This window comes from Teleopsis dalmanni, chromosome 2, assembly GCF_002237135.1.
Source record: "Teleopsis dalmanni isolate 2A chromosome 2, ASM223713v2, whole genome shotgun sequence".
NCBI classification, from domain to species: domain Eukaryota; kingdom Metazoa; phylum Arthropoda; class Insecta; order Diptera; family Diopsidae; genus Teleopsis; species Teleopsis dalmanni.
The window spans coordinates 49,105,740-49,124,114 of NC_051847.1; the positions used below are offsets into that span (position 1 = coordinate 49,105,740).

Genomic DNA, 18,375 nt, shown 5'->3' on the forward strand with positions numbered 1-18,375 from the left:
TGGCACCATTCAAATATTAATCATATATCCATACTCCGTTTTAAGGAACTTAAGGATTCCACAAATGCTTTTCAATTTTATAAATTATGTGCTATCTAAGGTTCGTTAAATGATTTCCTAATTTCAGTCAGGACTGTCCTCCTCCATATTATTGAAGGTTTTCCACGTCATTAAAGATCTCACTCTTAAAACTTACTGGTATATTCATTCCAACCATACTTCCATTTTTATTCTACTGGTTGTTAACTCCTAAAAGTTTTTCAGTGGAAATTTTTCTAACTTACCATTTTTGAAGAATATATTACAAACATATGTGAAACAAACCATGTTTCATTACTATAAAGAAATAGCAATTTTACACAAATATTAAATATTGTTGTTTATTTAAAAGTGTTTGTTGTGCTTTCAATCCATATTTTTATATATTCCAAAACTTGGCTTCTGTCATATGTGTCTGTTGCGTAAGACTTGTTGTATCCTGTTTTACTAAACCGTCGAGTGAAAAGTTACTTCTTAAGTGAAGTAAAATTTACGTTGTTTCAAATATAAGCCAATTCTTTAAAAATCCACATTGCTGCTATTTTTCAATTTCTAAGTTAATTACTTGGAAATATGTTTTTTTAATTATTTTTGATAGGTTTAGGTTAAATTATACCGGCGATCTCTCCCAAGGGATCTACTTAGGGCACATTGTGTTACCACTTAAAACCTTTGGCAAAGCTTATAATGCTATTCAGAGTCTTATTAGTATTAGTTTTGATGGATTATTAATATAATATATATGCTATACATTATCCAGATGTTATCGCTTTCGGTAGTTTACAACATTCAAATCAAAATTCAGAACCCTAAGTATTAAATTTTAAACACAGTATATCTGAATAAGGATGTTATCTAAACACCGCTTTCTCTAAGAAACTGGAACTACTTTTTTAAAAATTTAGATATCGAGAATCAAGTGTGTCTCGATTATGCCATTTTTTTTATGTAATGTCTAGGGTTGGTTAAAATTTTCTATAAATAGAAGACATATCGTCGACATAGTGAAGAAAATTATTTGCTAATTTATAAATTAAAAAATTAGGAATAAATTATATATATATATTCGTATACACAAATAAAATTTTAATTTATTTTATTTTAACTTTTCAAAGTGTCAAATAATATTTTTAATAATTTTTAATATTTATTTCAATTATTAAAAAAAATTTTATAAAAATGTCTGTTTGATTGCAAAACTTAGATTTAAATTAAATAGGTAAGCAGATTTAAGCAATTACTAAGACAGTTTTAATAAAATATTTTTAATGAAATTTATTATTAAAAGTGTTAACTTTGGCGTCACCATTTGAAGTCAATGATACAATTCCTTCTAAAATATGAATCATCCTTAACTGCTGTATTGAATAAGCCCAACGTCAGACACCAACAACTAATGACGTACTATTTTATTAAGGTAATACCATATAACGTTATCAATAGTATACATTTCATAAAATTATAATGCATTATAAAATTGAAATTATATATAAAGTAAATTGCATGTATTGAATTCACACGAGAATTTTGTTTTTATATTTTAAGTTTTTAAAAGTATATATAGAACATGTCTGAAAGACTTGGACGTCATTCAACAATTGCTTATTGCCCCAATTGCGGTCAACATGTTAGAACATTCACTAGTTATGAAATTTCTCTAAAGACGCATTTGCTGGCCTTACTTTTGTGTCTATGTGGGTAAGTAAATTACGATTTACGATTTTATATGAGAGTACAAAAAATTTTTAAGGACGAAGACCATATAGTTAGCTAATGTCTTTATTTCTTTTTTCTTGTTATTGTATTTATATTGTAACGAGGTATTCTAATTAGGTAATATTAATATTTATAAGAATACATATATGGGAAACAGATCTATAATAAAATCATATTATTGATCAGTTACGAATAAAGTATGTAGACTGTTAAATAAAGAACTTATTGATAGTATCTCTCATTGAGGATGCATATTTGAAAGCTAACAAGTATTAAATTAGTTTTATTAAAAAATTTGTATAAATCTCAGAATGGTTATAGGCTTCTCGGGTAGGTATGTAGAACTGAAGCCAGTTATTGTTTAGTTTGATGAAGTGATAAACAATAATCCAGTCAAGGTATATAGAGAGGTTATAAAGAAACCTCACAGCTAATAGAGAGGTAAAGTGCTCAAGAGCACTGACACCACCAGCCTCAACATAATAAAAATCTGATTTAAAACTGTAGAAATAGAAAAATTGTTTATCTATATTTGTCTTTTCATTTTCTTATATTATATTTGAATAAAACTGCAGATATGGATATAAGGTCGCTTTCTCAGTATATTATGATAGATTTGAAAAAAATTAAATATTATTCGTTTTCCTTACATTGATTAACTATTAATTTATATACACATGTGACAGCATATGTAAAAATCAACATTAATTGTCAAAGCTTTATAGGGGTATCTAAGGTTCCATCTAACTACGCGGATCACATTTCCTTTCATATTTAACTGTAGTATGAGATAGTGTGTAGTAAGCAAGTATTATTAACAAAATTCTTGTATTATTAAGAATTTCCTTCGGAACGTACATATTTTGCTTGTTGACTAAGTTTTAAGAGGAATAACTTATGATCACTAATTTTTTTTTATATTATGTTATTTATGTGAAATATTTTCTATTTTTATAATAGGTGCTGGTTCTGTTCTTGTATACCTTATTGCTCAACATGTGTCCATGATATTGCACACTACTGTACACGATGTGGGATGTATTTGGGTAATTCAAGTTTTTAATCAATAGCTAATGGATTTGTAAGAAATAGCTATATTAATCAGTACACATAGAAAAATATAAGCGAAATGTATCTATTGAAAGTTATTATGCCATATATATACAAATAAAATTGAATTCATTAAAGCAATAACAAAATCGTTTCATTTTATTTAAACTAGTATTATATATTCAATGTTTGTATATTATTACTTTATTTTTTACTTGCATGTACCTTTTATTAATATATAAATAATGCAACAAATAATGCCTCTACAAACAGAATTGTATTGAAATAAAAAATATAATTAATTAATTCAATTATTCTACAGCTACTTTATGATTTCGTTCTAATATAAACACAGCAAGTGAATTTGTTAATAAAACTTTCACAGCAAATTAACAAAACTCCATAAAAATGTGCAAACATGCAAGTCAAGTACGGCTTTGATTGTTTTGATTAAGGAGCGCTGACTCTGAGCTTGAAATTTGGCAGGATACGAGTTGCATTCCTGGTACTTGCAGTCTCAAAAAATTATTTACGAATAATTAAATATAAGAATTTTTTCCAAGATCACTGATGATGGGTATTTAGCAATACTCGAAACAGCTGTATGGTCAGCCAAAAATTCAATTAATTAAAATAATATAAAAAATAAAATTTTTGTTGTTGTGTTTCACTACTGTTCGAAAAACCTCTTTAATATACTATATTAATAATATAATATAATTAATTATATTATATTATATTAATTAATATATAATATAATATATTAATATATTAATAATATATATATTAATTAATATATAATATAATATATTATTATACTAGTATACAAATAAGTAGATTACTTTTAATGCACAGAAGCTATTCTCATGATTGTAAATTTATTATCAAAGAACATTTTTAAGTACATACCCATTAATATTATTAATTACTTTCATAAATCACTTTAAAGTTATAATTTAATAACTTTTTTGTTGAAAATATAACAAACAAATACGATCTTTAAATTTAATTAAAGTTGGATGCTGTGACTTCTTAGTTTGTAACTAATAAGCTTTTATTGCCTTCTCTCATAAGTCTGTAACCAATAACAAAAACATATTTACTTTACTATGAAAGCATTGATAGGGAAAGGATAAATGGAAGCATTTATCATGTTAGTACAAATTTTGAATATTGACGTACCATAAGCATTTATCTCACATGTTATAAGTTATGAAGAACAGTTATTGGCGACAAACCACAAATAGAAAGAAAATAGAAGAAATCTATTTTTGAAGGAAAGATTTTATATGAGGTTCTGTAGTTTCTTTGCAATCCTTTGTATGCAACTTGTTCGGTGTTAAGATTAAGCTTGTATTGTTTATTTTTTTTAACTATATTTTAATTACTTATATTTTAGTACTTGATAACTATTAAATACTTCAATATTTTAATATTGACACAAGATAGATTTTTAAGAATAGTAGTACATGTTATAATTTTAAAAACCATTTTCCATACGACTATTTTTTATTAAAAATTTTTTTAAAAAAATTTTAAAGTTTAAAATTTCTTTCCGTAATTTCAGTAATAATTTCATTAAAAAATAGCGTTGCAAAGTTTCATGAATTGACATAATTTGTCAAAGTAAAACATCCAATAAATATGGCACTTATTTCATACGTTTAACAAAAAGGTCTCTCAAACAGTGAGTAATGTTCTTTCAATAAAATTATTCAAATTATTTAAAATTATTTCTCTATTAATAGTTTTTCTAAGCAAAAGTAACGTGAACAGAAGAAGTCGGTTACATTCGTACTTCGCAAAAATATATATTTTTTATATTTTTGAAAAAATTTCATATATATATTCATATTGATAATCTTTGTAATCCAGTACTTTTTCTTCCTTTCTTATTTGAGTTTTTAACATCCCTTGTTTATGTATTGTTACAAAGTGTATAAAGACCACCATATATACTTAATTGAAACTATTCCTTATTATTTAATATATACATTAAATTCCGCTATTTTTTGATGTTATTAATTCTTGCTCTTCCAGTATTATTTAAGAAAAAAACCATCATAATTCTGTTTTTAATTAAATGTAGGTCATGCCTCAGCAAAGGTATTGTCCAAATTGTAAGAGACCTGTAATGGCAATCGTTGAATACGAAATTTCTCCAGTGACACATTTGATGGCCATTTGTATATGCCTTCTTGGGTAAGTTCAACAAATTGTGTGACACTATTTTTTTTTGTTAGAAAAATTTGACAATAAAAGATATTTTATGAACTAAAAACTCGTATTTGAACTTATATATTTGACTACTATGTTGTGAATAAACGAGTCAGTGCGCTTGAACACGTTTACTCTCTACTAACTGCGAGGTTTCTTTATAACCCCTCGCTTTAACTGGATTATTTAACACTAAATAAACCGTTTGTAAGATAGGAGAGATATTTGAAAATAAATCTAAACCCAATCATCAGATCTTTTCATTTTCCGATCTAAGAATCATTCTTATGGTAATATAAAAATTTTTTATTTTTTAGCTATATATTTTAAAATATATAAAATTTTTTAGGTATATAGTTGAAAACATTTAGGTGGCCAAAAAGGGCCGAAAAATTAAATAAATAAAATTTTTTAAACTAGAGTATAAGTGTTAGACTTAGAATTTTGAGCCTGTTAGACAAAAAATGAGCGTGTCAATACTTTGAATTATTGATAGGTTGTCAGTTCTAAACGTGGTACTTTTAGTCCACAAATATTAAACATGGACTAATAAACCAATGAGATATTTCAAAAGACAACTCATGTGGAGTATTTAGCAATACTCGAAATAGCTGTATGTTTAGTCAAAAACTCAATTTTATATAAAGAGATTGATATTGCAATTTATTAATTGTTAAAAAAATTTATATTAATAAATTATTTTTTCGCCATAACTAACTTCAAAATAAAATTTAATTCACATGAATTATAAAATCGTTTATAACATATAAATCAAAGTAGTAAAAATTTTTCATACATAATCTTATAAAATATTATAATACGAATACTTATAATAAAACTTATTGATATATTTATATTTTTCCTATGTTTCTTACAGAGGTTGGTGTTGTTGTTGTTTTCCATATTTTTTGGATTTTTGCAAGAGTGCTGAATATTACTGCCCACATTGTGGTACTCGATTAAACTGAAAGAGTCTAGACCTTTAAAAAGTATAGACATTTAAAAACGAAAAGAAATTGGATGGCTTTTACGAAGTAAAACTAAGAAATGTATTTTGAAATTGAAACTTTTTGAAATAAATAACTGTAATAGATTTATTTAATGGTATATATATTTTTGAAAGCATATAGTATACATACAGAGTATAAAAAGCAGAGTATACATACATTAATTATTTAAAATTTAGAGAATATGAATAGCAAAGAATGAAAGAACAAACTCAAAAATTTGGTTAATTTATTGAAATTTGGCTGACCATACAACGCTGTTTCGAGTATTGCCAAGTACTCATCATTAGTGTTCTTAAAAAATATTCGAATTTTTTAATTAGTTTATAGTCCGTATAGAATATGTTCGGACGACAAGTACCAGGCTTAGAACCTTCTGAAAAAATACGATTATTCATCCCTTCAAATTTAACAGGCACGAGTTCTAAGCCTGGCACTCGCAGTCCAAACAAATGATCCAAAACTACCAGTTTGCTTAGTTGTCTTCGTTTTTTCTTGCAAATCGGTCTATAACATGTATGCAACGAAATCGAACCATTTATAAGACAAATCATGACAGGCGATAAATAATGGATAAAATACGATAATATCCAAATCAAGCGGTCATGTCCAAAAGTCGATGACCACCCATAAATGACCTTAAAGATTGGATTGACAGCAAACAAGATTGTTTCAAGTTTGATTGGAGTGAAAGGGAATTGTCTATTACAAACCTCTCCACCCTGGTGCAACGCTTAATATTGTCCTCTACTGGTAAAAACTCGAGTATTTGAAGGAAACAATCATAGAAACGTGACCAGAAAAACTATTAGCCACCAGCAAAAGAATTATCTTCTATCATAATGTCAGGTTATACACATCTTTGTTGACTTGCAACAAATTGACGGAACTTGGTTGAGAAGTTATGATCTATCTACCGTATAGCCCAAATAGTGCACTGTCTGATTATCATTTATTTCTGTCTTTTAAAGTGGCAAAATGCTCTTGGTGCTGTTTGCATGAGCCCGGGGGAGGGAATGCCTTCAATCTACCAACTAATTAGTTAAGTTCATTTTGAATAATGTTAACAAAAATTCACAGAATAATTTATTTGTTGCTAATAATTATTTAAATGAATGATAAAAAAATATATTATTCCTGTTTTATAGGCCTATAGGCAAAAGAAGAAAAGAATTCAACAGTGTATCTGAATACATCAGTTGGCTTTGGTTTCAATTTGACCATCATGCGCATATAATCACGTAGAAATACTTTAACTTCTGGACTTTCTTTTAGATATTCAATTACAAGATTTCTGTATAGTTTTTCTTTACTGATATAATATTGGTACAATGCGGAATCCTGTTTCCATTGAAACTCCAATCTTGGTATGATCATTTCTTTTGGTGGTTCTATAGGCCTACTACAATGAAGAATGTAGTTAAAAGTAGGCCAAAAATGTAATATAAGTTTGCCTTTCGCTGTCAAATAAGATTCCGAAACTTCTACTTCTTCATCATCAAAGTACTCAGTTTTTTTTACAAGAAAAAGATTTCTAAATGTTTCTGTAAATATCCGCATTGTGTGACGTTCCTCAAATATATTTAATACAACACGTACAACTTTACCTGCAATACAACATTTAGAGATTTATATGTTCAATGTCAAAAATTTTTCGAACATAATATATATTAATACAATATATGTACAATATATTCTATTAATTAAATATTTATGTCAATATTTGTTCGCACAAATTTGCTTATTTTGTGTAATTTATAAATTTATTATATTTTACTCACCAAATAAAGACATTGAATAAAGTTCGTAATCTCCAAAAAATTTATTTATAACAAGAAATCGTACAAGTGCTGTAATTCCACCATCACCTATAAATGGCTCTGGGCGACCCCTAATATCAATATCTGCCGAATAAGTGGTTCGCGTATCATTTAAGCATATTTCACGTGTTGCTACGATTTTTTTATAATCTACATTGCGCAACATCAATCGTTTAATCTTAAAAAAACATGTATAGTTCAAGTATGAATGGTACATATATTTTAACACTATTTAACCACTTACCACAGTTGCATTATTTAACGGATTATATTCCATACGTCTCTCCACAACAAGTCTGAACTTGTTATCGTACTTCCCTTTAAGCTCATGTCCACAAACAGTATTACTTCCCCTTTCCTTATGCATTTCACTCCAGCTATGTACATAGTAACCGTCTGTTGTCTCTTCAACCTCAAATTTAAGCTTGCCTATTCTCTGCACCTCATTCACCTCCAACTCTATTTTCTCTTTTGCTTTCAATTGACACATTGCCCCATCGAATACACTAAATATGTGCATATAATCGGGGAATAACATACACTGTTTATCATTCGACATGTCTTTGGCTTTTACTTCCCATTTTAAATCTTTAATTTCTTTTTCAGTTGGAAGCACAAGTGAAAGTATTTCAGAGAAAATGCTACTAACACTTATTTCATCACTGGGATTTAATTGTACATATGGGCATGATCTTATTGGACGTGGTGTTTGTGGTGCATTTTCAATCGAGTCACATTCATCCGATTCATCTTCGTCTTTTTTATAACGAGCTACAAAAATTGAATATAATTTTTTTTAAGCTTTTATTTTAATGCTTTTTAATACCTCTTAATATTTTTTGCATATCACGTTTTTTTGTCTTGAAGACTTCGATTTCCGAGCATGTTTTATCAGGAAGTATTTCATTTATAACCTGTTCATTAGTTAAGACGAATACTCTTCTCTTGGGGCATTTTATGTATGGGTCCGACATTTGAGCACTAAGTTTAGGCTCTTGAAAGATCGAATTGAGTTTGCTCATTTTTAATGCTTGATGACTATAAGTACGCCCAAAAGAAAATTTAAATTTATATTATTAGCAACAATATTTTAAATTTTAAACTTTTTGAATAGAAAACATTACATTACACACTTTATTTTTAAAACTCCGCCTGCTTATCATTAACAATTATTTCATTTTTGGATTAAGTGTTAAAAAATATTATATAAATATATGATATACAACAAAATTGTATATGAACTTGAAACTGTACTAGGTTTAGTGACTGTAACATCACAGCAATAGTTAACACCGGCATATATTCAACATTTACCTCATTATTCGAACAGAACGATTACTGACATAAAGTAAAACAAATGATTTCATTCCAAAAAAAAATGTTGGATTATCTACTGTTCAAATAGCATTCACACAACTACTTCAATAACCCGAAAAAATATACCTGACTTTATTGCATAAAAGACAAATCAATGGATTAAAAAAATAATAATTTCATTACCATGTAAAATTCTTCAATGTCTCATTACTTAGTCCTTAAGTTATTGACACAATAATAAAGCTTGCTGATTCATAAACATAACCTACTCACATATCTTATATGCTATTCCCTATAGCATATAACCTCAATAAGTATGTCAAGCTTAAAAACACGTTTCTCAGACAAAATCAAATTAATAATAAAATTAAGCTACTTTTTTTCCATAACTCTACTTTATATCTATAGTATTAATTTCAATAGTGGTAACTCATTGTCAATTTATTTTCTATGCCTTTCCTATTTTTTCAATACTTTAATCTATCTACTCTTTGATAAAATAGTATTCATTATCTTTGAATTTGATTGTTGATCATAGTTTTAAACTGCAAAGCAGTTAGAAAGTAATTAGTCACATTCCTTTGTCTCAAATTCTTACAAACTAATCACTAACTGAAGTAATTAGCAAGACTAAGTTAGCTTATTATTAACTTACTAAGTACATTGATAACTTAGTGTATTACTAACTTACTCTTGCTAGGAGATGCAGTATCACATCATGATAAATTCTAAGCTAAACTTATACTTATTGATTTATAAAGAGGTTTTTCGAACAGTAGTGAACTACAACAACAAAAATTGATTTCATATTATTTTAATTAATTGAATTTTTGGCTAACCATACAACTGTTTCCAGTATTGCCAAATATCCATCATTAGTGGTCTTGGAAATAATTCTTGTATTTAATTATTCGCAAATAGTTTTTTGAGACTGCAAATACCAGGAATCGAACTCGTGTCCTGCCAAATTTGAAACTCAGAATTATTAATTTATTTTATTGATGGCAATGCGTTAGGAGCGTTCTAGAAAAAATATTCTGAAGAAAATCAATGATCCCTTATGCGTTCACGAGAAGCTATACTATACTATACTGAAGTTATACCGCGACAATGACATAGTTAAGCGCATAGAAATTCAGCTAATCCGGTGGCTTGGTCATGCTGTATGAATGGAAGGATGTGCTTCGGCCAATTCAATTGATTCGCTGACTTGGTTATGTTGTACAAATGGAAGAAGTGGAAAATCTTTCGATGAAATATTCAGGTAATTATCGACTTGAAGGCACTCGATACTACCAATTGGCTACATTTACCCACTAATTGTGTTGGCTGGCGGAGACTCCTGAATGCGGTCAAGGGCAACTCACATAAAGGCACAAGTCCCTTTTATGCTATTATACTATATAACTTTTATACTATTTCTCTTTAATAATAGAGCCATAGCATGGAGTTTATACATAAGCTAATATAATTATTAAATATTTCTCGCATTCTTTTTACCAGTCACCTTCTTTATTTCTTTTTTCTTGCTGTCCAAATAAATAAGTTGAGCTTTTGAAATGAAATATAATGACCTTTTCTGTTTGTTATCGTTTTTTAAAAATAAACAATCACCAGTACTGGTTGCTTTACTCTTACCAAGTATAATCTAAGTCTATGGCCTCAATCTAAGTCCATGGTCTATGGCTCAACACAAATTGAATAATCTGTGTTTAGCTGTGTTCAGATCTACACATTTCTTGTATTCAAATCCGTTTTAAATATATTGTAAATTAAAATTTGTAGTTTGTTCTGACTTTTCCAAATGGACATGAATTTTAACTTAAAATAGAAAATTTCTATCTTTAATATTTTATATATGTATATTCATTACAAGACACTTAATGATACCCGTATCTGCCTTATTCATAAGATGCAAACACAAATTACAAACCCAAACACTCCAGAAAGTGGATTTTGCTATTGTTGTAGTGGAAAATGTTGTTGTGATTCTTAAATTGCAACGATGACAAATGTTAAGCGGAAAAGAACGCAATAATCATGTGACACCACATATGACAGCTGACGATAATAACGAAGTCTGTAATGATGTCGTTAATAATCACGATACTAACTATGCGAAGAGTTTTGCTAAGTGCATAATGATACGACTGGTGTTGACAGCAGTAAGTGTAGGAACTTGTGTACGACACTTCTGCTCAGATAGATTCATAATCCCAAGGTGCTAAAGAGTAAGAATGCGTTTGTATGAAATGTTTCAAATACATGCACATGCATGCACACTCATCCATAGATGTGAGTACTTTATGTTGCACTTGTGCTGAAGTGATAAACTGTTTGGAGTTGTGGATAATACGTATACACCATAGCTCAGACCTCTTCAAAAGTAACACTTCTGCAAATGCTCCCGCATAAATACTTGAATATACAAGCACATTTACAGAGAAATGTACAGCACTATATACGCACACACATATATTTTCTGGAACTGTGTTAATTTTATTAAGTGTTCAAGCAATGCATCATTATCATAATTACTATACACTCGTATGTATAAGACGAAAAGATAGGAAAAATTTATTAATTTATACAAATCTTTTAAATATTATGTCTACTTATGTGTATTATATAAAAAAAGGGTCAATGTTTTAAATAGTATATATTTAAAAGAAGGGTGACAGTTTAATAGTTAGGAAATTGTAGATTTGATATATAACATATATTTATGAATACATATGTATATTTCATATTTTATCAATATTTACTTTTAATTAAGAATTGTGCTTTTGAAGCACAATGTAGTGCTTAAAAGTATTAAAGTATTAAATAATACTTGATTTAATGATCGAACCGTTTAGATTTAACAATTATTTAAAAGATTTTTTTTTGTTTTCTATTTAGAGGGTTTCGAATAACAGAGAAAGAAAGGACAAACTCAAAAATTTAGTTAATTTATTGAAATTTGCCAAATACTCATCATCAGTGATCCTAGGAAATATTCGAATTTTTTAATTAGTTTATAGTCCGTATATAATTTGTTTGGACTGCAAGTGCCAGGCTTAGAACTTGTGTCTGTCATATAAAAAACAATTAGTCATCGTGCTTTTCCACAAGTAGCCAAGGCTGCACAAACTTTCCATGCTCAAGTTTCAGATTTTTCGTCACTTTTTTTATTTAATTAATTAAATTAATCATAATTAATAAATAACAATAATAAACTAAATTTTTGTGTTTGTCCTTTCTTTGTAATTCGAAACCCTCTAAATTTTAAAAAATAGTTTTTTTGTCATTATAAGAAAGCGTAGGTTTTTCAACAAAACTAATTAAAAACTTTTTTCTATCGAAAACTCTTTTCTTAAAGTGTTTATAATAATAGACGAAATCTAATTTATATATTTTTGAACAATCGAATAGCTTAATCATTTAAATAATACACATTTTTAAATTAATTTTAAAAAACACATTTTACTGTCACTTGTACTTTGAGTATAGTTTGTATTACCTTGAATATGACTATAGACTATAGTCAAAATATTGATAGCAATAAAATATATTTTTTTAATTAATTTAAAAGCGTGCATTAGTTAAATAATAAAACAAGTAGACCGTTCAAAAATATATTAATAAGATTTGGTTATTAAAATAATAAATTATAAAAATAATTTAGAAAGAAAATTATAAAAAAAATTATAAAAATTATTTAAAAAATTTTCTTTATTATTGCTAAATCGAAATCATTTAATTAACTTTTTTTTTGCAATAATAATTATACGGTTTAAAAATATATTTATAAGATTTGATTACTGAGACAATAAATTATAAAAATTATTTTTTAATATAAAAAAAAATGTTTTTTAACAAAATTAAAAATTATTATTTAGAAAATCCGCTTAATCATTGTTAAATCGAAACCATTCAATCATTTAAAAAAATTTTTTTTTTTTGCAATAATATTAAATTAATAAAAATTGATATCAATTGGTGACTATAACGAAAAACACAATTTAATTAATATTTTTTATTTTTCCCTCATCATTAATTTTTTTTTTAATTCAACAAATCTTGTGTTAAATTACATTCAATTAAAGTACAAAAACCCAAAATATCTCAGACTTTGGATATTGTGTTATAACCTTGAATAGGATTATTTCTTGTCTAAGAACATCTTAATTTTGGTTGCTATATCAAAAAAGGGAAAGGCAAAGATTAATTGGTATGTGTATGGCATGTGACACGAAAAGTTTTGTATTTGCCCCAAAGGAGGGTCAAGTTAAAGACAAATAAAAATTTCCCATAAATTTTCTAAAGCAGGCATAAGAATTAATTAAAGACCATTTTAATAAGGAAAATTTAATTGAGATTTAAGCAGACATATAAAATATTAGAATTTTAACAATATCAAATTGTATACAAACAAAAAATATATATACATAATATGTTGCTTAATTGTTTAGTATCATTAAAATGACACAAGACTTCTAGAAATATTGTAATTGCTTCTTTTGCAAGAATTTTCTTATAAAATATTTTGCACAAAAATAAACCATACCACCAACCAAGCATGCCGTAGATTGTAACATGAAACTGTGTATAAAAGATATATCACAGAAATATATGGTTGCCTGTAAGCATATCTACTCGTATATGTGCACTTATATATATACATGTATGTACTTGAGAAGTTTTAATGTAGTTATAAGACCATTTATAGCTCGTTATTTTGTGATAAATGAGTGAAAAAATTCAATTTTAACTTGTGTTAGCTTAGTAGCTCATATATTCTTGTACGCATCTTCACGATTTTACTATAATACAAACTGACTGGATGAGTACACAAACATGAATACAAATAAGTATTTCACATAAGCACGCCACACTTTTCAAGATCCATAAACGCGAACATAAACTCTTACAAAACTTTACCCAGTTGCAAAAAGTAGTAAATCTCAAGGATGAACTTTTATTACTACTTTGTAGCTGCATATACGTATCCTTCGTACCTTAATATAAATTAAGTTATATCAGGATTTTTCAATTAAATGGTATATTGAATATATAATAAATAATTATCCACATATAATATTTAAATCATAAAGATAAATTTATAAATTGATATTTCATACCTAATATCAGAGAAGGTAACAGTTATTGATTTAAAAAAATACTATCAACTAATAAGTCTTATCATTCTTAACATTAAAATAAAACACAAAATAATGTAACTTATATTTGGTTTTCAAAAATAACTAGTTTTTTGAAATAACTATTATTTTTGGCTCTTGCCTAATTTTATTAAAATATTTTCATAAAGAGGTTTTCGAAAAGTAGAGAACTGCAACAACAAAAAATTTTTTTATATTATTTTTATTAATTTCATTTTTGGCTGGTCATACAGCTGTTTCGAGTATTGCTAAATACCCATCATCAGTGGTCTTGGATATAATTCTTGTACTAAATTATTCGTAAAAAATTCCTGCAAGCACCAGGAATCGAACTTGTGCCGCCCTAACAAATTTGAAGCTCAGAGTCAGCGCTCCTTAACCAGTACAAGAAGTAGAGACATAATAAAATCCGATTATTTTTTATATTAAATGATGCACTTCTCATTACTTATTTTACTGTAAGCTGCCTTATTCTAAGTAAATTTCAAGCTTATTGGCAGTTGCCGATTTGATTGTACGATTATTTAAGAGATATAATGCAGATAAAATACTTTCTAGCCAAACCATTTGTGCTAATCCAAATGTCTAGGATATCATTTCTAGACTGGTCTGCTAAAAGAGGTCAAAAACTTGAGTTGTCAGATCTGGAAAGCTAATAGTTTAACATAGGTAGCACATAAAGCTATCTAACATATACTAGTGAGTATAGGTGACAAATTTAATCATCACAATACACAATAATTGTCTCCGAGTGTTAACCAACACGTACCATTTTAAACTTAACCTCACTTAAATCATTTAAATGCCTATGAATCTCATTATAGTAAACCTTTACCTCAGTAACTGTGTTTATCTTGTAGCCTCGGTGGAGATCAGCATTCCTTGTAGACCAAGATACATTCTAGTATTTTATTCATAAACTATTACATAAACATTTTATTTAATATGTATAAATCTGAAACTATAGTGTAACTGTAAACTTAATTTAATTTATATATAAAATTATAAGCAGTAGAACTGCTTGATTGAACGTTTCCTACTATTTACTAATTGACATAAATTAAGCAAATCATTTTATTTAATCAATCTGTTTTTATTTATAATCCCATAATTCCATTATTAATTCAGTTTTAAATATAAGTGACTTCTAAATCTTTTTATTTTCTGTGAAAAAAATTAAACTTATTTGATTATTTTCATTTAAGTATAAAATAATGTATTCATAACTCATTAAATTTATTTTCTAGCGAAATGAAGTTTTGCATACAAATAAGACAATTTCTACTGAGATAGAACTCTGAGAAAATTAATCCAAAATTCACAACTTTGTTGCCTCAGTTCATTTCACAGTGACATTAATCATTTTGTCACAGTCATACTTGGTTGAATTCACAATGGAAGCTCTTGAACTCCATTGACAATTGACTTAAGTTTTGCCATATAAACTAAGGAAAATGTTTATTTTCATTTCATTTATTTATTTTGGAAAATATAAAATTTGGTATATATTTTTCTTAATAAAATGACAATCAAACTTTTGATATAATAAAGACCGACTATGATACACTGTAGCCTGACATTGATAGAAGATTTATCGTTGGTACACGTATTATCGTTGGTGTATGTATTAAAATATTATTGGAACAAAAGATAGCTTTACCTTGAGATGATAGATGTAATAGGCAGCCTTTCAAAACATTTTACTCTGCAATAATATCACAACAAGATATGTTAATCCCATCCAAATTAAAAAATTCTTCGACAAACTACATTCCACTTTCATTATAGATGCTGAGTATCTTACACCTGCTTTGTGAATAGTAAACGTTACTATAATGAAACAAACTTTACATATTTGTTTATTTGTTAGAAATAAACAGATTATTGACCGGTCACTGTAGATTGAATAGGTGATTACCTATCAAAGTTAAGAATTCAATCCAACTTAGACTGCAGATACTGTAGAGAAGAGAGAGAAACTGCATACCATGTGCTGGGGGAGTGCTCGGCACTGATGCACAAACGGTATTTCATGGATTATAAAAATTCTAGCCTCGGAAAGGTAGGCTCTATACTGTCTTTCATTAAAGAAATCGGACTTGGAGAAACACTCTAACCCGAGTAAGGGGCACAATAAATCTTTTAGGTCGCAGTGTACAATCCCTTCTTTTTTTTAATAATAATAATAATCTGTTAGAAAACTATTTTACGAACAAGAAAATGTTAAATTTGCAAATCTTTTCCTATTAAGATGAATAAGTTTAACAGTGGTTCCGTATGGGACCATCGCAGCGAATGGGTTAAGGCGAGTTTTGAGATTATTTTCTTGCTTTTTTTAAGAACTTAATTAATTTCAACAACTGACTGGTATTTATCTATATAGTAATATTTATAAATTTTAAGTAAGTATAATACAGTATAGCTCTAAGTAAAAAAATTATCAAAATTTTGTTTATTAAACAGTTTTTAATTTTATGCTCAGTGGTGCGTATGAGTAATCTTTTAATTGAATTTTTGCCTGACCATACAGCTGTTTCAAGTATTGCCAAATACGCATCATCAGTGGTCTTGGATATAATTCTTGTATTTAATTATTAGTAAATAATTTTTTGCGACTGCAAGTACTAGAAAACGAACTCGTGTCCTACCAAACTTTAAGCTCAGAGTCAGCGCACCTTACTGACCCAAAGCCGTACTTGACTTTTTTATGTTCGCACATTTTTCTGGAACTTTTGTTAATTAATAATTTATTAAATATAATTAATATAATTGCATATTTAAAGGATTTTCGAATGGCAAAGAAAGAAAGGACAAACACAAAAATTTATTTAATTTTATTGAAATTTGGCTGACCATACAACGTTGTTTAGAGTATTACCAAGTACTCATCATCAGTGGTCTTAGGAAATATTCGAATTTCTTAATTAATTTATATTACGTATACGATTTGTTTGAATTGCAAACGCCAGGCTTAGAACTCGTGCATATTATAATATTAATTTAATAAAATTGTAATAAATATAATTTGTATATGTTATAAATGTATAAATTATTTAAAGTTTGTATAAAATTGTTTATAAAGACTTACCTGTTATGAACACAACAAAAAAAATATATATTTAATTTTTATTATCTATTTATTAGGACTTCATATAATAGTTAGCATTTCCCTATTTTCTCATAAAATGGTTTAAACTTCTACAATGTCTATGAACCTGACAAAAAGAGCGCGTAGGACTTTTCGTTAGCAATTATTTATGCAAGGATAATATTATTCCCAATAGAAAATAAACTTTAATATAGTTTACGAGTTGTGTGGTTTAAACACAATGAAAAATGTGAAATTTCTTATTAAATGCGCCTCAGTATGCAATATATAATATTATTTATTTTTATTCTAAAATATTCGCAGCTTAAGACATTGAATAAAGGAATAAAGCTAGCTGTGGTGCAATTCACTTCATTCCTTTCGACTTGGACTGTTGCATTCGACGGTGGTGTGCAGTGCACGTTTCAATTTAGTGTTGCCAACTTAGCGCAACTTTTGAAAATGCTAAAGTACCATGATTTATGTTGCTTTTAGCATCAGTCATCAGTATTAAGCACATTATAAACACAAAGAAACGTATATAAAATGGAGAAATTGTGAACTGTGAATTGTGAATTTTTCACACAAATATGAACGTTCCTAAGTCGTAGACAGAGTACAGAGTATAGAGCACACACATGATGTGGTGGCATGGATGGAGCGCGAACACAACAATTCGAACATTTTTCCAAACAAAAATTGTGTTGGCGTGAGCCAAATGAGCTGAAGAAATCCTGAATGGCTTCTTGTAGAAATACACGTAAATATATTTTAGAATTCCGAGAGTGAAATATATGCGATTCATGCTTTACTTAAGAATTATTTTTTCCAATCTTTTACTTTTAGTTCTTCTCTGTTGTCTACGATTTACGTTTAGTGCATGGGAATTTAATATATCAACACATTTTATGCGATTTACAGCTCCAACAGCTCCAGCAGCTGACCGACCAACCAATATT

General features: G+C 27.7%; 1 protein-coding gene and 2 long non-coding RNA genes across 3 annotated transcripts; 2 read left to right on the top strand and 1 right to left on the bottom strand.

Moving 5' to 3' along the window:
- The first annotated feature begins 1,214 nt into the window (after positions 1-1,214).
- Positions 1,215-2,939, top strand: LOC119677519. Its single transcript, XR_005252268.1, has 4 exons — positions 1,215-1,258; positions 1,328-1,456; positions 1,585-1,737; positions 2,716-2,939. It is a non-coding gene; the product is annotated as an uncharacterized LOC119677519 (long non-coding RNA).
- Positions 2,940-4,356: 1,417 nt separating this feature from the next.
- Positions 4,357-6,119, top strand: LOC119677520. Its single transcript, XR_005252269.1, has 3 exons — positions 4,357-4,492; positions 4,895-5,007; positions 5,900-6,119. It is a non-coding gene; the product is annotated as an uncharacterized LOC119677520 (long non-coding RNA).
- Positions 6,120-7,087: 968 nt separating this feature from the next.
- LOC119677521 lies at positions 7,088-8,934 on the bottom strand. Its single transcript, XM_038088897.1, has 4 exons — positions 8,676-8,934; positions 8,094-8,620; positions 7,811-8,027; positions 7,088-7,636 (listed from the first exon to the last, which is right to left on the bottom strand). The coding sequence occupies exons 1-4, from the start codon at positions 8,869-8,871 to the stop codon at positions 7,161-7,163; spliced, it is 1,416 nt and encodes a 471-aa protein (XP_037944825.1). The 5' UTR covers positions 8,872-8,934; the 3' UTR covers positions 7,088-7,160.
- Between the last annotated feature and the right edge of the window lie 9,441 nt (positions 8,935-18,375).